Source organism: Diaporthe citri (assembly GCF_014595645.1).
Source record: "Diaporthe citri strain NFHF-8-4 chromosome Unknown scaffold_4, whole genome shotgun sequence".
NCBI classification, from domain to species: domain Eukaryota; kingdom Fungi; phylum Ascomycota; class Sordariomycetes; order Diaporthales; family Diaporthaceae; genus Diaporthe; species Diaporthe citri.
Genome location: NW_025064849.1, coordinates 2,298,631 through 2,322,129, shown reverse-complemented (window position 1 = coordinate 2,322,129; position 23,499 = coordinate 2,298,631). Strand labels below are relative to the sequence as shown.

General features: G+C 57.2%; 10 protein-coding genes across 10 annotated transcripts; 5 read left to right on the top strand and 5 right to left on the bottom strand.

Moving 5' to 3' along the window:
- Nucleotides 1-1,619: 1,619 nt before the first annotated feature.
- Nucleotides 1,620-4,298, bottom strand: INS49_009792 (uncharacterized protein; the record flags this gene model as incomplete). Its single annotated transcript, XM_043170520.1, has 4 exons — nt 1,620-2,338; nt 2,390-2,961; nt 3,019-3,464; nt 3,594-4,298. The coding sequence occupies 4 exons, from the start codon at nt 4,296-4,298 to the stop codon at nt 1,620-1,622; spliced, it is 2,442 nt and encodes an 813-aa protein (XP_043025085.1).
- A 1,825-nt stretch (nt 4,299-6,123) lies between these two features.
- On the top strand, nt 6,124-8,074 carry INS49_009791 (uncharacterized protein; the record flags this gene model as incomplete). The annotated part of the gene is made up of 3 exons (XM_043170519.1): nt 6,124-7,691; nt 7,767-7,976; nt 8,071-8,074. 3 exons carry the CDS (start codon nt 6,124-6,126, stop codon nt 8,072-8,074), a joined length of 1,782 nt encoding a protein of 593 aa, XP_043025084.1.
- Nucleotides 8,075-8,457: 383 nt separating this feature from the next.
- INS49_009790 (uncharacterized protein) lies at nt 8,458-9,108 on the bottom strand (the record flags this gene model as incomplete). Its single annotated transcript, XM_043170518.1, has 1 exon — nt 8,458-9,108. One exon carries the CDS (start codon nt 9,106-9,108, stop codon nt 8,458-8,460), a length of 651 nt encoding a protein of 216 aa, XP_043025083.1.
- Nucleotides 9,109-9,853: 745 nt separating this feature from the next.
- Nucleotides 9,854-10,297, top strand: INS49_009789 (uncharacterized protein; the record flags this gene model as incomplete). Its single annotated transcript, XM_043170517.1, has 1 exon — nt 9,854-10,297. The coding sequence occupies one exon, from the start codon at nt 9,854-9,856 to the stop codon at nt 10,295-10,297; it is 444 nt and encodes a 147-aa protein (XP_043025082.1).
- Nucleotides 10,298-10,565: 268 nt separating this feature from the next.
- On the bottom strand, nt 10,566-11,283 carry INS49_009788 (uncharacterized protein; the record flags this gene model as incomplete). The annotated part of the gene is made up of 2 exons (XM_043170516.1): nt 10,566-11,197; nt 11,265-11,283. The coding sequence occupies 2 exons, from the start codon at nt 11,281-11,283 to the stop codon at nt 10,566-10,568; spliced, it is 651 nt and encodes a 216-aa protein (XP_043025081.1).
- A 653-nt stretch (nt 11,284-11,936) lies between these two features.
- Nucleotides 11,937-12,687, top strand: INS49_009787 (uncharacterized protein; the record flags this gene model as incomplete). Its single annotated transcript, XM_043170515.1, has 2 exons — nt 11,937-12,492; nt 12,551-12,687. 2 exons carry the CDS (start codon nt 11,937-11,939, stop codon nt 12,685-12,687), a joined length of 693 nt encoding a protein of 230 aa, XP_043025080.1.
- Nucleotides 12,688-13,625: 938 nt separating this feature from the next.
- On the top strand, nt 13,626-14,721 carry INS49_009786 (uncharacterized protein; the record flags this gene model as incomplete). The annotated part of the gene is made up of 2 exons (XM_043170514.1): nt 13,626-13,774; nt 13,836-14,721. 2 exons carry the CDS (start codon nt 13,626-13,628, stop codon nt 14,719-14,721), a joined length of 1,035 nt encoding a protein of 344 aa, XP_043025079.1.
- A 596-nt stretch (nt 14,722-15,317) lies between these two features.
- On the top strand, nt 15,318-16,105 carry INS49_009785 (uncharacterized protein; the record flags this gene model as incomplete). Its single annotated transcript, XM_043170513.1, has 3 exons — nt 15,318-15,624; nt 15,747-16,053; nt 16,102-16,105. The coding sequence occupies 3 exons, from the start codon at nt 15,318-15,320 to the stop codon at nt 16,103-16,105; spliced, it is 618 nt and encodes a 205-aa protein (XP_043025078.1).
- Nucleotides 16,106-16,248: 143 nt separating this feature from the next.
- On the bottom strand, nt 16,249-17,438 carry INS49_009784 (uncharacterized protein; the record flags this gene model as incomplete). The annotated part of the gene is made up of 3 exons (XM_043170512.1): nt 16,249-16,719; nt 17,161-17,196; nt 17,394-17,438. 3 exons carry the CDS (start codon nt 17,436-17,438, stop codon nt 16,249-16,251), a joined length of 552 nt encoding a protein of 183 aa, XP_043025077.1.
- A 1,347-nt stretch (nt 17,439-18,785) lies between these two features.
- INS49_009783 (uncharacterized protein) lies at nt 18,786-21,063 on the bottom strand (the record flags this gene model as incomplete). Its single annotated transcript, XM_043170511.1, has 4 exons — nt 18,786-18,836; nt 18,907-19,398; nt 19,467-20,608; nt 20,817-21,063. 4 exons carry the CDS (start codon nt 21,061-21,063, stop codon nt 18,786-18,788), a joined length of 1,932 nt encoding a protein of 643 aa, XP_043025076.1.
- Between the last annotated feature and the right edge of the window lie 2,436 nt (nt 21,064-23,499).

Genomic DNA, 23,499 nt, shown 5'->3' with positions numbered 1-23,499 from the left:
CACCCATAGTCGTACATGAAAAAACTTGATGTCTGTGTGCTGAACTATGGTGGACGAAGTCCAATCACCTCGTCGCGGCCTCTCGGGCTGCGCCATCAGACAGCACATTGCGTGGCAGCGTGGGTGACTTGATGCTTGTACAGAACCAACACATGATCTCACGGCAGCTCTAGCCGATCGCGACCGCAACTTGTCGCGAACGGCACGGCGGGGTGAAGGCGGGCGGCTGTCGCCAGCTTGCATCTCCGCCTCCCCGCCGCCGTGCCATCCGGGCGTCTGGGTTGAACAAGCCTTCTCCTTCAATATAGAAGCGGGTGGATCGGCACCGAGGGGTGTAACCTCAGCTCCATACCACACGTATACACCCGACTGCCCCCAGGACCATCGTGTCGGGGTGGCCGTTTATTAGGGTGGGCATCTAATTGCAACCTCGCCCAACACCCACCCACCCCAACAAACACCCGCCCTACCCAGATTGCCGGGATTCGTGTGAGAGAGCAAACTGGGTGGGACTTTCTGCCCAGCGGCGGCATGGTGGGACGGCCGGCCCTCCATCATCAAGCAGCGTCGCATCCAACTTAGACGTGGTGGTGGTATCTGCGGGAGGTACGTAATGAGATAGATATATGGGTGGTGCCACAACAAGCTTGCTGCGAAAACTAACGGAGAAAGCCAATTCGGAAACCCGACGGGCACTGCAGCTTGGTTCCGATGGCGTCTGCTACGCAGGTAGCTTTACGCTGCTAATGGAGAGCAGATGGCAAATTACCACAGTCTCGCGCAGGGTAGAGCCGTCGCTTGGGGCGGGGGTGGCCAGGGACTTGGAGTTGGAAGGGCATGTCGCGGTCCAGGACGCAGCAGGGTCATGGAAGTTGAGGTGATGAAACGTTCGTCAGAGGCAAGTATTGATTACACCGGGATTTGGGCGATGCACCGAGCACTCGTGAACACACGGTTGCGCACGGCTGCGACTGTGTGTTCAGTACCAGGCCACACTCATAGGCCCATCAATGACATTGACCCGCAAGAGTCGTGAATATATATGACTGTTGTACAGAGGTATCTCTTGGGTATATATTATAGCAAGCCAGTCATCCTTGCAATCCCTTTGCAGGCGGCTCTGGTTTGGAATCTACATACCCGATTCAACAGCTGGTCGGGGGGTAAAATAGAGAGATGACTGATGAAGTATGATATCGTTCGTTGACATCCTCAGATGCCTCAAAGTGTATCATGTACCTCGTTGCAGGGGCCAAAAAGGTGGCTCAATAAGACATTTCGTCTCAAAGCCAACGAGAGATCATGACATCTTCCTTGAATCTACCTTGAGTCGTCATTATCCGACTTGAAGACCGGTACTCAACGGTGGCTTCTCGCTTCTCGAGATGGAGGTGGTCGTGCAGAACAACATAGAGCTCCATCGAAAGACGGCCTTTCCCCGCCGATGCAGAAAAGACAAGCATGCGCAGGAAGCCCGAAGATTCCCAGCCACATCATCCCAGCAAAAGACAGTTGACGCCCAAAGAAACTTGCATCCCTGTCTCGGTCAAATGAGTACAGCGCCATGGTATGGCGACTTCTGGGATAACGCCCTACGCAGAACTCGAGTATCCCACGTCCTAAGAGGGGTACTGGCCGATGGCATTGAGATAGCCGCCGCACAACATCTGTCGCGGGTCGAAACCGAGGTCTTCGTACGTATCGCTAGTGCGGAATTTCAGCACATCTTCGATATCCCCATGGTCCGGCTCCATTACCGCAAGAGGCGCGGTTGCTCCGTTACTGACACCAGCCGGCGGAGCCTCTGCGGCAGCAAGGTCGGCGAGATGTTGAAGGCTTTGGCTCGCAGTAACCTCGGTAGACTCATTAGGAAGAGGGCGCATCGTGTCCCGAATCTTGTATCGAATTGGCCCATCCCAACTCGATGGGGCAATGTTCGCCTCCAAAAGCTGATTCAATAGCTCCTTGGCTTCCCCCTCTGAAGCCTTGAGATTTGCCAGCTCGATTAGACACAGCGCAACCAAAGACGTGAAGTGATGGTTTAGCGGGCTTATCATCTGGGAGTGCGTGGTCAGAAGCCCAACGGATTCCTTGACAGCCCAAAGAACATCTGACAGCAGAGAAGACGGCGTGAAAAGGAACGCAAGCAATCGGCAATGCCAGTACGCGAGATGCAGTACAGGTTCCACGTCCGGATGGATGTCTCCAGGGAAATGAGCCCGCCACATTTCCATGTTCAGGTGAAATGTAGCTGCGGCCCTTGCTGCGGATCCTGGAGTCGAGTTCGTAGGCGCGAGCACCGACGCGGGCACCCAATGTCCCATTATATACGATAGCACTGGAGACGTTAGCATGATACAGTATGCTCGTTCCAAGTCTGGTCACTCACAAGTAAAGCGAAAGTTTGCTTCGCCCACAATCGGCTTAAGATTCGACGGCAGGACTATCGTATCACCAGAGATTATCAAGGGAGTGGCTGTTGAGAGGGCATTCCATCGATCCAGTATGACCAATGTCCACCACGCCCGGACCCGAATGCACTGGTCTGACTCAACATTGGAGACGCCATCCAGCGCGGTAGCCTCTTGTGGGACGGACATGGCGTATGCTACACCGGCGGCTCGGCCGAGTAGGGAAGCCTTGGCTGGTCCCTCGTGTTCTCCGGTGAGTGAGGGCGGGCCGACATTGTCAGTGTTGATGATCATGAGAATCAGACACTGCAAGTGAACTAGACCAGAAATTTGCGACTTTCTGCCACCTTCAACCTCGAAGTCTGCTAGAAGTCGATTGGCATTGGCTAGACTGCCTTGGACATCACGCACGGCAAATGATCCAATAGCAGAATTCAGAGCCTCGACGAAAGCGTTCCGCAGATTGGGACTGCAATGTGCCAAGTGCGAGTTCAGAATGTCTTTGGAGCTGGGCAGGAAGGGCAAGACGTGGTGCACGATAGCCAGATACCTGTAGTCCATGGTCAGTAAACAGAAACGAAGACACGCAGGGACTGAGAGAACTCACGCGTTGAAAGCGCCATCTTGAACCCCGGGGACAAGATGATCAGGTTGGGAGGGTTGCGATTCCTCTTGGAGAGGTTCTACGTTGGGAGGGTGCGGCGGTGTCGTGCTGGTACTCTCTCTTGGCAGAAGGGGCTTGAGACCCAGGCTGTTGGCAGAGTAGGATGCTTGTTGGGAAAATGCAGGGCGAGATTCCGAGGGCGGTCCAGTCTGCCTGATGGGGGAAGGAGTAGAAAAGTTTTCGGTAGAAATGTGAGCATACGGCCGCTTTCGAGACTCGTCTGCCGTTGCGGCAGCCGCAGCAGCATAGCTATCCGCGAGATCTCGTCTCGGCAATGAAGCCAGCTCTCCGGCTAGAGCATCTGCTGCTGCTTGTCCTCCTAGCTTGCCCTCGATGGAGTGGATCCTGTCGGCCAATTCCTTGATGTAACCCTTTGACGGCCCGCGCTTCTGTGGAACTCGACTGAAAAGGCACCGGACATTGGAGCGCCGGCAATTAGAGCAAGCCTCCTCTCCTGTCTCTGAGGCAGCGTCGCATTTTACTTTCTTTCTCCGACACTCATCGCAGGCCCTGCTGACTTTTGATCTCTTGCGGGGAGGTACATCACCGACACCGTACTGGGCTTGGCCAAGCCCCATGGGAACAGGTGGACCGAGATGGGGAGGCTGTTGTTGAGGGTCCATATATTGGGCATGGTGTGCGTGGGACGTGTGCTGCCCATGTTGGGACAGCTGAGGTTCCTGCTGGCCGTCTGGGTGCGGCATGACATGCTGGAGACTCTGCTGTAGATCCTGCTGTATGTTGGGCTGGATATTCTCGGGTAGCTCGGGAAGCACATGCTCCTGGCCCTGCATGTGGGCGTCCGGCGTGTCTTGAAGCTGTTGGAGGCTCTGAAGGTTCGGCTCTTGGGAGTCGAATTCATCCTCTTCCGGGTTCGAGCCGCCGACCACGCCGGAGATGGCCTGGGACATCTGGGCAGCAAGCTGCAACTGCTGGATCTGGTCCTCGCCTGGAACACCCAACTGGAGATCCTCCGCATTCACATCTGGGCGAGACGCTCGCTGGGGCGGTGTTGGGGGTTCTGCATGCTGCTGATCCGGCGGCTGGTCGAGCTGCCGGTCACCCTGGAAGAAGGAAGCATCAGAGTCCTCGACACGAGGAGAGGGGTACTGCTGAAGCGGCTCTGGTGGACGAGGCTGTTGGGGCTCTTCCTGTTGGATGTCCTCGGGTACAGCCTCCACCTTTGGGGCGGCAGGTTCCTCGGGCATCATCTCCTTATCCATGGCGCGGAAGCCCTTAGGTCTGGGACAGAATCCGAGGGCTTCGCATGTACGGAGCAGAAGGGAAGTAGGCCGGGTCAGCTCCGTACAATTACAACATGGGGCAGCCTGGATGGAAGGTGTGGTGTCCTGGAAATGACCGTCGCCTCAAACCTTCGCATCAGCGGCAAAGGGTACCCTTGGCAGACGCGCGGCGGCACAGAGGCTCGACGAAGACGGGCCCTACACCTGGTCAAGTAACGACGAGGTAGTGAGAGTGACCTTGTCGACGCGTCAAATGAGCTTGCCAAAGGGCGCGACGTCGCTTAAGGAATGAAACATGTTAGCTGGTGGCACGGAAGATGATGGCAAGGCCGGGGCCATTTGGAGTGAATAATTTTTTCCTTCTTGACATTGCAGTGACTCTAAATGATACACAGACATGAACAAAGTCATCTTGGCTCGCTTGAGAGTCGTTTGCCGGTGATCAGGTTGTGGGATGCTTGATCAATGGAGGAAAGCGAGATGCATGGTGGGAGGTGCCGCATGGGCGAGCAAGACGTACCTGGGGGAGACTTGGTTGATGACAACTCGGCGATGGGAAAAAGTGATGATCCAGGTGAATGTTTGAGACTGGCGTGCGGCCTGGGGGATGGGAGGTCGGGTCGATCGTAATTCGGCGGCTGGCCCAAAAAGTGGGCTACCCGAGAACGGCGTCGATTACATAAGCATGGTGGCCCAGGCCCAGGCCCAGACCATTACCTGCGGGCAGTGACACAGGAAGGCATGCCCACCAGTCCTCGATCTACATACAGTACGGCGTGCACGAAGCGCAGGCTCACCCAGCCCGAGATAAACTCTTTCAGAACGCTCTTCGCGATCGAAAATACGGAGCAGTGCAATATCCCGTTGCTCTCTCCTCGTTCTCTCACATCTGACGTGCCTCTCACCTTGGAATCATACATCCCCCTCTCTGGTCGGCCGTTCAACATCTGTCTGTGGAATACATGGCCATCTTCCAGAATGCCAGAATTCAGGCATATTGTTCCATAGCTATCCTGTTCACATCTATGGTCATACTGCTGCCTGCTTGTCTAGGTGAGAAAACATATGCGGTAGATCTTCCAGGGATGCATCTCTAGAATTGCCCCTCGCGAGTTTCATCTGTTGAAAGCATCTCAGGTGCTGTCATGCCAGTCGTTCGACAGTCTTGAACTTTGTTGGAATTCTACAATTCCACGGCATTTGTCCTGGAAATCCTCGACCACTCTATTTCGAATTGATGAAGACATATGGCCCCTGCCAGAGACATTGAATACACTGGATGGGATCATGACGGCTGCATGAGAGCGGTCCAGTCAAAGGCTCATACTACGGACTGTGCCGGCACTCCGATCCTGCGTCTTTGGATACTTGCTCACTTTCTGTCCTAGCTCGGGCGCCTCAGTTAGCAAGTCTGATGGTTCAGACGAAGGATATAAGCTTTCTGCTCCCGGGATCCCACCCGAAGATCCTGTGCTGTTTTGCCTTTGTTTTGCGATCACCTAGGGGCCGAGACGTTTCAACTGATCTGCTGAGTCGAAGAGTACTACGATCCTGGCGTGTTGTCTCTTTACCACACAAGTATACCTCACTCGACGGGGATTTCTAGACATTGCCCCTTAGGCATAGGGATGATGCGGCTGCGCCCGGAGCTTATTACTCGCGGGTGCTTCATCTCCTGTGTGAGGGCGACGATACAGAATACATATACATGGAAACATTCCCAATCCCCTGGCGACTGCGCGGAATGCCTCGCTCACCCTGCAGAATAGCCCGGCACCAAAACTGATACCCACCTTCTTTCACAATGCTGTCGGCACTCCTCGGCGTAGTATTCGTTCTTTTCGCAAATCCTAATCTGGCATTAGAGTCCAACCTTGTCCAAGTCGAGCACCTCAGATCAGCACCAGCGCCATGGGCGATCTCCCGTCAAGCAGACCCGGGACAACGGTTCCAACTGTCGATCGCGCTGGACCGGAGCAAGCATGTTGAGGACAAGCTCTATGCCGTGTCCACACCGGGCCATGAGAATTATCGCAAGCATCTTACCAGAGCTGAGGCCCAGGCACTGCTGAGCTCCGACAGCGAGACCTCCGGGAACGTCAAGGCTTGGCTCATTAGCAACGATGTCAACCCTTCTGATATCAGGGATGACAAGCATTGGATCCGGGTGACCACCACTGTGGAGAAAGCCAACCGCATGCTGGACTCCGACTTCGCCTGGTACAAACACATGGGCAGCGGTAAAGAGGTGCTGAGGACGCTGCGTTACTCCCTACCACAGGAGATGAAATCCGATATCTCGCTGATCACGCCCACTACACGTTTCTGTTCACACCCAATGATGCACCAGCCCAGACCAGTCCAGAACACCGAGTCCGCGGCTGATACACAGCTTCCCGAGGAACTGCGCAGGTTGAGGACGAGAGGCTTCGCGGGCACGAACCAGCGCCTGACCCAACAGAAAGCTGCCGCCCAGGTCGACGCATCATGTAATACCACAATTACTCCAAGCTGTGTGCGTGCTCTGTACAACATGCCGTCGAACTTGACCTTGAGCAAGGCCAGGGGCCTCGGCGTTTACTCGTCCCAGAACCAGGTGCCGAAGTTCGCGGACTTTGCACTCTTTGCAAAGACCGTCGACCCAACATCACCGACAACCAACTTTTCCTTCCTGAGCATCAACAACGCCACCATTGACCAGAACCAGAACGAGGCTAGCAACCAGGAGCTCCAGTTCGACGTCCAGTACACCGCCACGCTATCTAGCCCCGTGCCCAACATCGTGACCGCCGTGACCGGCGACGGGCCCATCCAGCCAGAGCTGGGCAACGTGCCAGGGGACTCGACGGAGCCGTGGCTGATCTGGCTCGACGCCATGCTCGCCCTTCCCGATGACCAACTCCCTCATACCATCACGACCTCGTTCGGTGAGAACGAGCAGTCCCTGCCCGACGGGTACGTGCAGCAGATCTGCAACCAGTTCGGCGCTCTAGGCGCCAGGGGCGTGACCATGTTCGCCGCGAGCGGCGACAGCGGGCCCGGCAACGCGTGCGTGTCCAACGACGGGAAAAACAGCACCAAGTTCGACGCCGTCTTCCCGGGGTCGTGCCCCTTCGTAACCGCCGTGGGCGGGACGCGCGGCACGGCTCCCGAGCGGGCCCTGTCCTTCTCGTCGGGCGGCTTCTCGGAGCGCTTCGCAAGGCCCGCCTACCAGGATAAGGCGGTGCCGGCGTACCTGAGCGGCACCATCGGGAACCAGTTCCAGGGCCTATTTAATGCGTCCGGACGCGGGTTCCCGGACGTCAGCGCGCAGAGCTTCAACGCGACCTTTGCTGATCAGGGGAAGGTCCTGGTCGGCTTCGCTGGTACGAGGTATGTATCACCTCCTTCTTGTTCAATGTGGCTGTACGTGTGAAGACAAGGTGGTTGACGAGGTTCGCCCAACAGTGCGGCCGCACCCATCTGGGCAGGCATGGTAGGACAGGTCAATGCTGCTCTCATAGCGCAGAACAAAGCACCCATGGGATTCATCAACCCGTGGCTATACGGCGCTGGGCTGTCTGCAATGAATGATATCACCACTGGCGCATCCGTTGGGTGTAATGGTAAAAGTGGATTTGGCGAAACCCTCCCACCAGAGCTTGGGGCCAAGGTACTGTACCTCCCATATTCTTTCTCCAAAGGCTGTCTCCTTGGGACATACATTCAACTTTACCAAACCATGAATGAAGTTCGCTGACAGAGTCCACAGATAGTGCCGAATGCGAGTTGGCCAGCAGTCGCAGGCTGGGATGCTGTGACTGGTCTGGGGACGCCTGATGTTGGTAAAATGTTAGCCTTAGCAATGGCGACTTGAAGGAGGTGAACATCAGTTATATGTCCTTTGGCTTTGAAGGAAGCCGGGTTCATATTGAGGCACTGTGGGATGTACTCACCCAGAACGTAAATTGAACAGGCAGAAAGTGAGAAAATTCTGCGTGAACCCAATATACGGCATTCTCTGTACACACCGTCAGCCACGAATACAGAGGCCCGTTCGCTGGAGCTCATGCTCAGTGACCCAGGTGCCAGAGTTGTGTCGTACCGTCGTGGACCAGAGCGATCTGTCCTCCACCGAATGCTACCAGACAACAAGCCCTCATGGTAGCCCCTCACCTTCACCCTCGCCCTCATCAACCTCCCCCTTCCTCTCGCCCCAGAATCCCTTCCCGTAGCTGATCAAGATCTCCTCCCCTTTCGCAATGCCGCCACCCTTACCCTTGGCCTTCTTACCCACCGGCAAGACAAACACAGCCATCCCCTTCTCTCCCCTCCTGAGGTCCCAGACCTCACAGAACTCGGCGTTGGGCTTCACGGCCCCGGGCACGCCGCGATAGTCGTTCACGAACCTGGCCTCGTTGCCCATCCTGGCGGCATCGACCGCGACCTCCGCGTCCCGGTCCAGCCACAGGTCGTAGTCCGAGGTCGCGTGCGCCGCCGAGTCGGCCGGGTGGTACTCGCCCAGATAAGGTAAGATCAGGCTGCCGGGTGGCAGGGGCCGGGCGGCCAAGAGGCCGGACTGCCCGCAGGCTGGGTGGCTGGGGTCGTTTATGGGCGTGATCTTGACTAGTGAGCAGGGCCCCAGTTTGAGGTCGCGAGGGATCTCGCGGAGCACCTCGTCGGTGGCGGGTGGCTTGGTGCGGCAGGACTGCAGCTGGGGCTTTGTGAGGGATGGGGAGTATGCTGGTGAGGTGAGGTAAGGGAAACCCTCTGGCCAGTTCCTGGGCAGGGGTTGCTTTGAGCCTCCCATGTTGTCTGGCCGACAATGCGTGGAGCCTCTGACGATTCTTGTACAGGGGATGTATGGTCAAATTCTTGGTTCTGCCTCGTGCGTAAGTTCAGTAGGTGCCCTGGTCAAGCATTTTGGCTTGACAGGAGCGGGCCGCGCCGCTCAGAATTGAGTTTGCCAAACGCGAACTGCGCAACGTCCTCGAGGCAGTCTCCTCAGCCACTGGCATCCTGCTGAGGCTATTCCTCTAGACCACGATAACAGAACCTTCCATGTTTTTGTTACAAGACGAGTTCCTTGTCAAACCATGGTCATTTTCTCTGAGAAAAAACGGACTGCTTCCGCTTACTGAGTTATGGGTACGAGCCCTTTGTTGCTTCTGTTCAAGTGGCATCTTTTTGGACGCAGCGATTGCCGTAATCTTTTTCTACGTTCAATCTGTTGCAGGATTCTACGTATGGGGAAAAGGGTAGGAAAAGCCTGAGCTCCGATCTACTGCACAGCATTCGGGGCTATTGCGAGCCCAGGTACAAGATTCGGAGGAGTGGTCATCTTTGCTGTGCAGAAAGCTGCTCTGGTCACCATGACGTAAGACCTCATTCACCATCAACGATGATCACTGCATATTCCAATTTCTCAAGCTTCATTCCTTCACCTTGAAGAATCTCATCCTCTCATGAACAATTAATTGATTTGGCAGGACTACCACGAGATCAATAAATCTGCGCCTACGCCTTACCGTACCATACCATACCAGCCAGCAGACATGGCATCACTCCGATCAATGCGCAGCATCCTGCGAGCGCCCGCCCCAGCCCGGCCGCAGACCCTCGCCCCCCGCCAGTTCTTCCTCCGGCAAGCCGCCGCCGCACAGTGCTTCCACAGCTCACCCCGCCCGCAGCTCCCCTACAAGGACGACCAGCACCGCGAGTCCCTCAAGCCCAAGTCCACCGAGGGCAGCAAGAGCGGCACCGACGACGCCGCGGCGCAGTCCGGCGCCGCCTTCGACCCCTCGACCACGAGCCCCGAGGGCGCCAAGGATAAAGCCGAGAGCGAGGGCGGCGGAAACCCGCTAGACGTGAGCGGCGCGAACCACAGCAAGTCAAAGCCCCTCGGGGAGTCGGGCGGCGGGGAGATGCAGGGCACCGCGAGGCAGGAGACCAAGAAGTCGAGCCATGGCCACAGTCCCGAGAAGAAGGGTAAGGTGTAAACTGCCTTGTTGGCGGACTGGACCTGTCGTGTGGACTTGTTGCGACCAGGATGGATTTGTGTATGTTGGACGGCGGTATTGGGCTTCTCCAGCGGCAGCACATCAGGGTGCTGTCAAACATCTACCGGTCGCTGGAAGGTTTCCATGGCTTTGCATCGTCGATAATGGGGGGGGGGGGTTTTCATCGTAGAGTCTTTTAAATGCACCACCCTTGATCCTCAGCGCCTTCGCTCTTCTATGCATGTGTGACCCGTATCCGCTTCGCCACCTAGTTATACAATCCGTGCGGGTCGTCGTCCTCTTCGTCGTCTTCCTCAGCCGGCTTGCCCTCCTTCTCCCACATCTTCTTGATCCTGTCCGACGTGTCCTTCCTCCGCGGGTCGTACTTCGTCAGGTCTGTCCTGCACATGGGGCACGTCCCCTTGAGCTGCAGCCAGGGCCCGACGCAGTCCATGTCGAACCGGTGGCTGTGGTGGCACTGCAGCTCCACGACCAGCGGATACTTGTCGTCGAGGAACTTCTCTGCGCAGATGGGGCACGAGTCGTCCGGCTTCAGCGTCTTCTTCGGCACCCGGTCCAGCGCGTCCAGGAACTCCTGCGACACGCCCGCCACCTCCCTGGGCGGGTTGAGGATGTCGCCCTCCAGCCCGTCGAAGAGCGACTGCAGGAAGTCGCGGTTTGTGGCATCAGGCGCATCCTGCGCCAGTGTGCTGAGCTGGTCCTGCACCAGGCGGAACAGGCCGGCGAGGTCGACCGGCGTCGGGACGGCGTGGGGGTTGTGCCGTTGCGCGTCGGGCGAGGAGGGGTCGTCGGTTAGCTGGTGCAGCTGCGAGTTGAACGAGGACATGTCGATCTGTCTCCGGCGCCTGGGAGGGGTTGCCTCCTTGATACTGTGCTCGACTTTGGGGCTTCTGCGTTAGTGTCCCCGTTCACTCGGGCTGTGTCGCAAGTTCACGTCTTCACTCACCTTCATACTGGGTCGCCATGGTCGTTGCTTTCGTGACAGGTGGTAGAGAGGCAAATTCCGAAATCTATCGTAGCATCTCTTTTGTGTGAGAAGTGTACGAGAGCGTTTCTAAGGGATGAATGGGAGAAGAAAGGTGGATGTGTAGCTTCCCACGGAAAGCTGCTGCAGCTCACGTAAACCCCGGTGCCTGGCAGGCAAGCAAGCGATGACGGAAGTGGGTGGCTTTTCGGCCTGGGGCGTGAGATCGGAGCCGAGGTCAGCATCTTAATTCAGAGATGCAGGGATTCAGTTAGCTGTGAAATACATTAATTGGACCGATTGCTAACATCAGGCAGCTTCAACATATCGTGGTCCTTACTATTCCACATGTTTGTCAAGCAAACATCACAAAGAACGGTACAAGCTGCCGTGGATTGGCTTTGCGCATCCGGAGCCGGGACGGCCGGAAGCTGCTAGGATCCGTGACTTGGCCCTGCCTACCTAGGTACAGAAGTTGTCCAAAGGCGGCATTTAAGTTGCACCACCCAGCTGAAGTCGTCATCGGCACATGCCTATGCTCTAATCTTGATCAACTATTATAATAAAAACCGACTGTCGCACAAAATCAGCCACAACTGTTACCCGGGCAATTTTTGTTTTTCCCACATCCAAACATCAGTCACAACTGGCACAATGACTACAGCCGCAGTTTTCGGTTGCACCGGCGCCGTCGGCTCCAAGATCTTGGAGGGCCTTCTCTCATCAGAGGCCTTCTCATCCGTCAAGACCGTCTCAAGGCGGGCACCACCCTCGCAGTCAGCCAAGCTTGAGGCAGTCGTCGAGACCGACTCGTCAAAATGGGGCGGTCTGATCTCGACCCTGAGCCCCAAGCCATCCGTGGTCTTCAACGCCGTGGGTACCACACGCGCCGCCGCAGGTGGGATCCAGAACCAGTGGAAGATCGACCATGACCTCTGCATCGAGAACGCCAAGGCTGCGAAGGAGGCGGGGGTGAAGACCTATGTCTACATCTCTAGCGCAGGGACTCGAGGGCTGCTGTCCGGCTACGTGCCGTACTCCAAGATGAAGGTTGGGGTTGAAGACGCCATCAAGGCGCTCGACTTTGAGCATGCCATCATCCTGCGGCCGGGCGCGATCCTCGGGGAGCGAGAGAAGCCCAAGAACAAGATGTTCGAGGACCTGATGGGGAGCCTGCACAGAGTCAGCCAGGGGCTACAGGACGCCTTCGGTGCGTATCTCATCATCCCGCCACCACCTCACGGGCGTGATACTAATCTCTTCTGTAGGCCAAGACCAGAAGTTCATTGGAAGAGCTGCAGTAGCAGCTGCGCGTGCTGCCGAGGAGGGCAAGGCCCCGTCCAAGTTCTGGTGCGTGGAACAAGCAGAAATCCTGAAACTCGGCAGAGATGAGTGGAAGGAGTAAGTCAGTATAGCGAGGGAAATGGCGAAGCTGTGCTTTCAAAGGCTTTAGTAAGGCAGTACCAGAAGGGCTCAGCCGGTCAGGGTCCAGAGCAGCCTCAGGAGCTGATATCCTCGAGTTGGAGGATGGGTCGTACTGCATGAGGGCACCATGATGGCACACAGTATGAAGTCTTCTCCCCTGGCGTCGTGCATTTTCATGCTGCAGAATGTAAGACACCGGGGACTGGCGAGCCGACATCGCTTGGCTCTTGGATTCTGAGATGTCATGTTGGACCGGCGAACGCGAGTGGAGTGTAAGTTAATCTTTTGCGAATCTGCAACGGTAGCACTGTCAAATTATGCACGCTTGGGATGCAGCAGTGTTACGAGCCCCTCTTCCCCATGTGGCGATCAATGTGATGCATATCTTGCAGCGTATATTGCTTTCTCTCGAACACAGACCATGCTCGCCCTGTCGGTATTAAAAGAATGGCGGGCCGTCAAGCCGGTGCAGGAGGCTTAAAGTGTTGCTGTAGAGATACTTCCTGGCATTGTCACATTCCAGCATGGATCCAAACTTGGATTTGACTGACTGGCGATGAGATCCACTTCTTACTTCGGTCATGGCAAGCTGGAGAGCTAGAAAGGGAATGAGTAACGAAGATGGAGGCTTCTGAGTTCTGTCCCTGCTATCCAGTCCAGCACGCAGTAGGTATGGTGGTTGTTGGTCTGCGGCCTCCCCCGTCAAGAGCAATGCGGACCCTAACCCTCACCCCTTCAAAGGTGCTGGTCAGTAAAGTAATTCGACGCGTCGGCCACTCAAACAGACGCGTCTCCCGCTTAATTGGCACTTTCACGCCTTTCGTCTCTCCTGCCCACCTCAACACAAAGCTGTCACAACCTCCTCTTTTCAGATTAGAGGGCTTAATTTTTAGGCTATTTACACCACACTGCTTCAAAATGACGGCATCATCCGCTGAACCGGTTGCCAATTCTACGGCTGAAACGCCCGTCAAGCAGAGCGGCACGTCGGTCGGGAGACACGAGGAGTACCAATATTTGGATCTTGTTCGCGAAATACTCGACGATGGAGAGCATCGCCCAGATAGGTATGAGGTCTCATGAGCACTGTGGCATCCAAACTTATCTGCTCACACAAAACCTCCACAGGACCGGCACAGGGACTTACTCAATCTTTGCCCCGCGGCCGCTGAAGTTCAGCCTCAACAGGGACGGCAGGCCCATCTACCCGCTCCTCACCACAAAGCGCGTCTTCCAGAAGGCGGTGCTCGCCGAGCTTCTGTGGTTCATATCGGGGGAAACCTCGTCGCTCTCGCTCTCGGAGCAGGGCGTCAAGATCTGGGACGGCAACGGCTCGCGCGAGTACCTCGACAGCGTCGGGCTGGGCCACCGCGAGCCGGGCGATCTGGGCCCCGTGTACGGGTTCCAGTGGCGCCACTTCGGGGCCGAGTACGTCGACGCCAAGGCCGACTACACGGGTCAGGGCGTCGACCAGCTGGCCGAGGTGATCCACAAGCTCAGGACGAACCCGTATGACCGGCGCATCATTATGAGCGCGTGGAACCCCGCGGACCTCAAGAAGATGGCGCTGCCGCCGTGCCACATGTTTGCGCAGTTCTACGTCTCCTACCCTCGGTCGAAGAAGTCGGCGGCGGCGGGTGCAGCGGAGAATGGCAACTGGGAGAAGGAGGAGGCGAAGCCCCAGGGCCACCTGCACTGCCAGCTATACCAGCGCTCCTGCGACATGGGCCTGGGCGTTCCGTTCAACATCGCCAGCTACTCGCTGCTGACGCACATGATCGCGCACGTGTGCGACCTCGTCCCGGGGAGCCTGACGCACGTCATGGGCGACGCGCACGTCTACGCGGACCACGTCGACGCCCTCAAGGTGCAGCTGGAGAGGGAGCCGCGCGACTTCCCGGAGCTGGAGATCAGGCGGGAGAAGGGCGGCAGTATAGACGGCTGGAAGGTCGAGGACTTTGAGGTGAAAGGGTACAACCCGCACAAGACGATTGCGATGAAGATGTCGGTATGAGCTGTTTGAGCTTGGCTTTATATTGCCACGAGGTTTTGAAAGAGCAAGTGGCACGCTGATTTACTCTCGGCTGTGCTATACGTATATGCAAAGCGCGGTGTAAGTGGAGGACCGGTTCACCCACGAAGTCGGAGATGGCCATTTGATGCATTCATCTGTCTTTTTCCGCTTTTGATATAGGAAGACCGCAAGGTCAACGGAGACGTGACGTTTTCGTTGGGGGGCGTCGATACAGTGGATTGGTTCAGTCTGGTTGGCTTGTGTATGACGGGCCTGGTGATATATACATGTCCTTTTTGTCTATAGAACCAAGTATCAACGATGCATGTGAAGAAGGCTTCATGATTATGACGATTCCATTTCAATGACAGCTTTGGCAGGTGGGGTGCGAATCGAGACAATATGCAACCCACCAAACCCCATTTACTCAATCTCACCAACACTTCAACCTCATCGTCGATCAACCACATAATTGATCATCACCTTCTCGTGGGCTCATAACAACTCACACATCACCTAACCCCAAGATTCCATCAAACCAAGGCGCTTTTCAGCCAGACAATTCCACACAGGTCGCCCCAATAACAAGATCAAAAATGGACACCCTACACATCCTCATCACAGGCGCAAGCGGAGGCATCGGGGAGGCAACTGCACTGCGCCTGGCCCAGCCGAGCCCGAGGTACACGGTCAAGACGCTGGTCCTGCACTACAACTCGAACGCCTCCAAGACCGAGCGCATCACGCGCGAGATCGGCCAGGTCAACCCGGCCATCAAAGTCGCCTGGCTGCAGGCGGACCTGGGCTCGGCCGACGAGGTGGACCGGTTGCACCGGGACGCCGCCGCCGCCGCAGGGGCCCCCATCAACGTCCTGTTCGCCAACGCGGGGACCACAGGAGGCCGTACGTATATCATGCAACCATTTCTCTTTCTACTACGCAGGATCGAGCTGTCATCCCCAACGCCATCACCAGATATATATACTAATACACCTATACACACGAAATACTAACACCAACCACAGACTCCGGCCCAACAGGCACACTGGACGCCGTTCCACCCGAGGTCTTCGAGCAGACCTGGCGCGTCAACACGCTTTCGGTGTACCAGCTGACGCAGCTCGTGGCCCCAGGGATGACCGCACAAAACTTCGGGCGGGTGATCTACGACTCGCCGGTGGCAGGTTTAACAGGCGGCGCCCTGATCGAGGGGACGACGATGCTGCCCGGGGGCGGCGCGGGGGACGGGGAGCTGAAGGCCAAGATCCCCGTGGGAAGGCTCGGGCGGCCGGGCGAGATTGCTGGGGTTGTCTGTCTGATGGTGGAGAATGGGTATGTGAATAATAAGGTCTGGGCTGTGGATGGGGGGTGGGTTCCAAGGTAGTAGAACGAGAATGAGGAGGCAGGGCTTGGTCATGGTCGTGGTCATTCATTTGGATAATATTCCATCTTAGATCTCGCTGTCTACAAATCTAGCCTTAAGATCAATGCCGTCGCTGTATATAAGAAAAGGGCCCGCCGCCCCGTCTACCTCGTGAGCCACGAGCCGTCCAGCGTCCCGCCCTGTTGGCCGGCGGGCTTCCAGGCGTCCCTCTCGAGGCTCCTCCTGGCGACCTCGCAGTCCGTGTTGATGTCCTCGATCAGGGCGTCCAGGCCGTCGTAGTTCTTCTCGTCGCGGATATAGCCGACGATCAGCAGGCGCATGTCGACGCCGTAGAAGTCGGCGGCGAACTTGTCCAGCACGTGCACCTCGGCGCTGCGCACTGTGTTGTTGTAGAAGGGGTTGTACCCGATGGACATGACCATGGGGAAGATGGAGAAGCCGCCCTCGCCCGCCGGTGACGGGGACGACGAGGACGACGAGGACGACGACCTGTAGTTGGGATGGTCCTTCGCCAGCTCGAGGGCGGCCCAGCCGAAGTAGACGCCGGATTTGGCATCGGATATCCAGGGGGTCACGGTGGCGTCGACCGGGAGGTTGGCTGTCGGTATGCCCAGCTGTGTTGGGGTTAGATCATGGGGCCGGTGAGAAGAGAGCAGAGTGTGTACATGAGTTGGATGTAGATGACCGAACGGCAGGCTAGCGGGGAGTGTGCCCTCTCTCTGGTGGGAAGGGAGGGGGTGGGGGCGAGGGGACGAAAGAGGCGAGGGTGTGTTGTGCGGCGTGCGGCGTGCTGTGCGTGGTTGCATCAAGTGCAAGACTGTGCAGGGACTGACTGCACGCATGTACGTGGATGGATGTATGCCCTGCACTCCTGACCGGCCGTATCCCCCTCCCCCTCCCCCGTGGTCCCTTGGACTACCTTGCCTCTCATGCAATGGCAATGGCAATGCCCGCCAGTGATCGCTTTCCACCCTCCCCTTCGGTCCCGGGTCGACCGGGTTGTCACCCCCATGCCTTCACTCGATCGGCAACAGGCGAACGCCGCGATCTTGGACTGCTTCGGCCGCCTGCTTCTGCTGCTGCTGCCGCTTCTGCACATGCGCATGCTGCTGGTGGTGCTGATGCTCCTCCTCCTCCTCCTCCCCTTATTCGTCCCCCCCTGCAGGGACAGCGCACTCATACATCGTGTAGAATGAGACGCAGCGAGCGCACGGGAAGACACCCGTTGGGCAAAGGAGAGCGCGGAATACGAGAAAGCAGAAAAGAGTCAAAGCGACCAGCTACTCACCTCCTTGGACCCCCGGCCGAAGCCCTTGATAACCTTTCCCTCCATCTGCAGTGGGAATGGGGGTTCCGGCCCGGACGCCGGTCCCACGACCAGAGGCCTCGTGTTCCCCATGGCTGCGCAGTTGCTTTCTTCTTCTTGTCTTCCCCTTGACTCACAGAGATCGCGTGGATTGCCCGATCAGGGGGGAGTGGAGGCCCTTGTGTGTTGCAGGACGCAGGACGCAGAACACGGTGATGGGCAGTCCCAAGAAGCACAGCGGGAACAGCGCAGGGGGGGCAATCCCCAATGCTGGACGCAGATTTCAGGTCGCACGAGATCGTGGCAGAATGTGATATGTGATATGATCAAGAACGTTGCAGAACGGGCCAGGGGGGTGGGGTGGTTGATTCAGAGTTCCGTGGGGTTCGTTCCTGTCGTGCGTCGTATTGCTCGCGGCTGGAAACGTCAGGAATAGAATGCTGAGGCCGTTCGTATATTTATTCGCAGGCCTGAGTGGCCGAGTCGCCTGCAGCAGAATGCCGTGGAAGGCAGCTCTAGGCGGGGTGAGTAATACCTGATAAGATAAGTGCTGTGTCTACCGCTGACCGAGCAGTAGGCACCAAATCAAAGGCATAATAATCTACCTGTAGGTGCGACTGGTATAGGAAGTAACTCCTGCCTACGGGCAAATATACATGTGTCTAGACTGGCCATGACCCCCCCCCCATACCATCCTCAACATTTTGAGGCGAGACCCTGCCCTTGGTGGACGCAGGGAGGCGTGCCGCACCTGAACTAGGCGGATCTAGCAAAATTGATGGCCGCTGTTGCGTGATTGCCCGGCCATCAGCCAGCCATCTTCAAGGTTAACCGCTCTATCAGCCAAGAAAGTGGAGCGCTCGCCGTCACACACGACACACAATCATAACCTCGACCACGAGGCCCTCCGCTTCTTCCCACCCCCACCCTACACCCGAGTCCCAATAGAGTCTGGGGTTACACAACAAGAGACGGGAGCACATCTAGGGTAGCTAGTAGTTTTCAGGGACTTTTGACAACTCCTCGATTCAGCCTCGCGAAATAGACCGCGACCACGTCGATCGCCTGCGTCGATATGTACTGGCTTCTAATGATTCATCGCTTCCGAGGATGCCGTCCAGCAAAAGGAAAAAAAGCAAACGGGGTATAGTAGTAGTTCTTGTTGTGTACCGAGAAAGCCAGAGCCTGTTTCTTTTGAAGTGGGACCGTGACCGACTCTTCTCTTGCCCCTGATCACTCTCTAGTATAGTGATGGGCGCGAAACCAGAAACCACCCGTGACTCCACCCCTGGCTGTTTGTATAATGCATTCTGCCCCGGTTCCCGTCCCTCGCGGTACCGGTCCCTTTCGAAAAATCAGGAAATGCGTGCTGTCCTACACCGCCAGACCATGTGGGTGCTGATCAGGATAATAACAAGGTAGGAACTATAGATCCGTTAGCCACCTTCTCGTCTGCTTGGCCCGCCAAATTATTCGGGCAGAGAGGGACACTCACATTAATGACAATCATCATGGGCATATCAAACGTGTCCCTTCGTATGACCCAGCAATACGTGCATTCCAGCTTGCCGTCCTTGGCAATTCTCGAAATGCCGTGCTCTCCGTCGATTCTCGCGACCCTGTTGCTGAGGAACATCGCCCTCGGGTCTTTTGGCGGGGACTCGTTGACGCTGGAATTGCTTGCCGTGCCGTCAATGCTCTCCTGCGTGCGGTACTTGAGCAGTCTGCACTTTCTCATCACGCTGCTCCGGCTGTCGCCGAAGGCGAGATGCGCAAAGTCCTCAAAGTATTGCACGACGCTGTCGTCGTCCATGAGCTCTGCTATGAAGAGAGGGTGCCGTTCGTTCCCGGGAGTCTTGCTCTTGTCTGTCTGATCGTTCAGACTGCCAAGCTTCGGGGTCGTCAGTGTGTCGGTGGTCGCACCTGACGCCCCCGCGCTGCCGCCCGTATTAACGTTCATGTTAACCTCATTCCCGAGAAGAACCTCCTTGGGCCAGCCCGTCAGCGCAGTGAACTCCTTGTTTACGCAGCAATCTCGCCAGTCCGGCGGCAGACAATGGTGGGGCTGGAGCCATGATGCATGAAGTCTTCGTATTCGAATAGTGTCCGCTGGAAGCACTTTTCCATGAACACCATGTCGGCCCGGTTCAGTGTTCGGGTGACCGAGATAAAAGACGGTCGGAAGCTCGAGAGCGCTACGGCGATGCGGACCAGCTTATCGTTGCTGGTCCGGAACCTTCGCTGTAGGAAGCCCATCAGCCGGTGGAAGTTGTGCACGTATTGGAACGGTTCTTTGACCGTGTCATAGATGGTCGACGGGTCCCGCTGTCGCTTGCCAAGCAGAGGCTGCGGGAAGACCTTGGGCATGCCGGGTTTTGCCTTTGGACGGTTTTGAGCGCCGAGTACCTGCGGACCAGGTCCGTTGTGGTAGGTTGCTGTCGGTGAGCTTTCGTAGCCGAGGCCGTGACTGGGCTGAGGACTGTCATGGTCGGTGCTGGGGCTTTGTAAACTTGTTGGGCCTGCAGCAATGGCGTAAGCATGAGGGAGACCGTGCTGGAGGTTGCCTTGGGTATACAGGGGGTTGCCGGACTGGTCGATGGAGAGGATATCGCCGATCATACCGCCGTCGAATTGTTGCATACCATTGCCGAAAGCACCAGCTGAAAAGTTGGTCTCGCCAGCGCCAGCCTGGGAGAATGACGGCTCCCGTGGCGGCGTGTCAGCAGCACCGGATGCCATGTGGTTGAGCATGCTGAATTCCATGGCGCCATACTGACTCCCAAAGTTCAAACCCTCAAGGTTGAAGTTGTACAGCGCGGGATTGCTTGGGTCGAAGAAGGCCGAGGTCATGTCAGATATATCTCCCGAGACCTGAGGGACAGTAAGACCACTCATTTGCGGAGGATTCGGTGGCTGGAATGTGGGGGATACGGGAGACTGTTGGCTGGCGAAGGCCATGCCCTCCGATATTGACCCCAGCGCCGACTGTGGCGAGAAGAGAGGGTATGGGTTGGAGGAGGTTGTTGGCGAAAAGAAGCTGCCGACGTTGGAAGATGCTTCAGAGCCAGTGCTGGACGGGTGGCGATGCCCGTTCGGCCGGTTCTGAGGTGCGTTGGGATTGTAATTTGGGCCCAGAACCGGCCTCAAGGCTTCTGGCGGAGCATCATGAAGATATTTGGCCTTCTTGCGGACTCCATCTTGGCAATGGTCCGCCAGCCCACGTTTTATACACCTCTGGCAAGGCCGCTCATCACCTGCGCCCAAGGAAAATTAGTCTCGTCCATGTGCACTTGGTTAAGAGGCTCTAGTGGTAGACACTCTCGTGTGGAACGCAAAAGAGCCGCAGGGAAGCCAGTGCGAAGAGCATGTTCGCCTGGTCATGGTTCGGGTTCATCATGGGCATACCGCAAGTAAGGTGAGCTCTCTGGCAAGCAAAACAAGCCCTCCTCGCCTTCTTCCTCCTTGGTCGCAGAGGATCCTTAGGGTCATACTTTTTCTTGACCTCGCCGTCAGGGCCGACCTCTTGTTTTATGGTGCTCTCAGTCATCTTGTCGTCGTCTTTGAAGGAGGCGTCGTTGTCGTCGTACTCATGCTCATTCTCAGACATGGCATCTGAGACCTCGCCTCCGTTGGAATCGACTTCTTCCGGCATCGTGTACCAGCTACATATATATGTGCGGGCCTGTAATGGGAAGGGTGCCCAGAGCTAGACGCTCGTAATGACGGCACGGCGCTGCAAGGCCGGCGACCTCTTTGCGAAACCACTCGCGCTACCTGTTCCAGTTGTAGCAAGTGGTCTGGATGGCAAGATGTGCTCAACTCCTGCAGGAATGCTTGGGTGGTTGCACGACACCAGGGATCAGCTGCGGCCGCAGTATGTACTGTCACAGGGACCCCGGCTGCTCAGTGGGCCGTCTGCTTTTCCTTTTCTTCCCTGGAGCCCACCGATGAGCTGCGCTGCGCTGCACGTAAGGTACGTGGACGCAAGGAAGCAACGTGTGGCAAGCCAAGGGGCTGAACGTCCACTTTAGCCCTGGTCCTGCGAAAGAAGACGCAGGTGTCGTGCCGGGGTGTCTTGGACTGTAGCCGTATTGGGGGCGGGATGGCCCTCTGTGCGCATCCGCAATATTGGCGTCGATCGCTTCGCAAGCTTCCAGAAGGACGTGCCGCGAGGTGGAAGCTGAAGTCCGGGCAAGTCGAGGCGCGAGAGACCACAATGGAAGCGCAGTCGCTCGTATTCTCCGCGGACGGCTACCACGACCAGGGCCAGTTCTCCAATGGACTCGCAACCAGTGTAAAAAGAGGCGTTCCTTGTGCGACCGGCACCGTGTTCGCGCACTGGAGAGGGCGAAAGCCAGGGCAGGCGGACAGGGGTGGGCGGGTCTGTCGGTCGGTCGGTCGGTCGGCGGAGGCGGGAAGTGTCGCAGTCGCAGTTTGCGGTCGCAGTCACCGTTCGCAGTCGGTGTCGGCGTCGCGATCGCAATTGCAAGGCAGGCAGGCCTTGTGGGTCCACATACACAAGGGACAGGACAGGCAGAGGCACACGAGTACAGGCACAAGCACAGACACAGGCACAGGGTAGGCGGGTAGGGCACAGGATCCTGGCTGTCTGGGACGAGACGAGGTTGTATGAAGTGTGTCGTGCTTGCAAGAGGGTGGCGGCAGGAGGGGTTGTGTGCTGCAGCTATCCGTCGACTTATATGAGAGTTGCATATGGCAGCGCTAGGTTGATCGGCGACCTTGTTGGAGTGGAGGGGAGGGGAGGGGGGCAGGAGAAGGAGGGCGGATGCACTGGCGATGCTGTTACTGCTGGCTGGCTGGGGTGTGATCAATGCAGATTCGAACAGGAGAGACAGGCGTCCTGTCCTCGGTCGTCCTTCAGTACATGGCGCTGTTCGCAAGGTGGTCCGGCTCGGTGGGGGAAGCGCCTGGTCGTCGTTGTTGGTGTTGTGCTTGCTCAGGCGGCCGGGCTCGGGCTGCCGAGTGCTGGCCGTCGGGAATGGGAGCGTCGCGGGCGTGGTCGTGGACGTAGCCAGTCGTGCTGATTACCAGACTGAGACCTCGGCAGTACCTTGGTAGCGTGTCCCAAGGCTGCGGCAGGTGATGGGTTCCAGCAATTGGAGTGTTCTATAGCCGTAGTTTGGTAGGTAAGGTTGTAGTTGTGTCGTGCTTCTGCATGTGCCTTGACTTGCCTCGTCCTGTCTTGCTCTTGCTTACCCGCTGGGGGGGGGGTGGAGGAAAACGTTGGAGCGGGCATGGCATCAAAACTGGGAATTGCGGGGTGGGAAAAAGCCTGGGGGGGGGGGGGGCAGGGCTTGGCCTAGCTGGATCGGTCGAGGTACTGAGGTACTGGTGCTGTACTTGGATCACAGACATGGACAGGGAAGTGCCTTCCCAGCTCACCGGCCAGCTCGACTTCGGACAAAGACAACGCTGTGTGCTAGACTGGACTAGTAGGTACAGGCCTGAGGTACCTTCCTGGAGCCATATTTCTCCCGTTGTGCCTGGAAAACCCACCATCACCGTCACCACCACGACTGTGGAAGCGGCATCGACTACACCTCTCAAACAATGCTCCGCGCACATCCGTCCAGTCAGTCGCCCCGCGTGCCTGGCTGACGGCAGTCGGTGGCAAGTGGCAGCACTTCTAAACTTGCCTGTCCGGATCACACCTCAGCTGCCGGTGCCGAGCGTATGGCGTCCACACGAGGGAGAATTAGACTATTCCCTACCACTCGATTCATCCATCACGGTTCACACAACCTTGGAAGTCCTTCTCTGCGCCCTTGCCTGGCCTGGCCTGCTGCACATTGCACAGCACAGTCCTGCGCAGTCCTGCGCAGTCCTGCACAGTCCTGCACAGTGCCTCGAGCCAACCCAATCGCGGGCGCAAGCAGGCGCAAGCGGGCTGCATCTCACTTCAGGTTGTGTTCCACATTCTTCCCTGCGCAGCTCATCATCATCCCCAGCATCATCACCGCCATCGCCGTCACCAGGACCACCCACCAGCCCCATGCCAGTAGTCATACATACTCCTGCCCATGTGGCCCTGTGTTCTTAACTTCTACGAGGCTTCGGCGACCTGCCC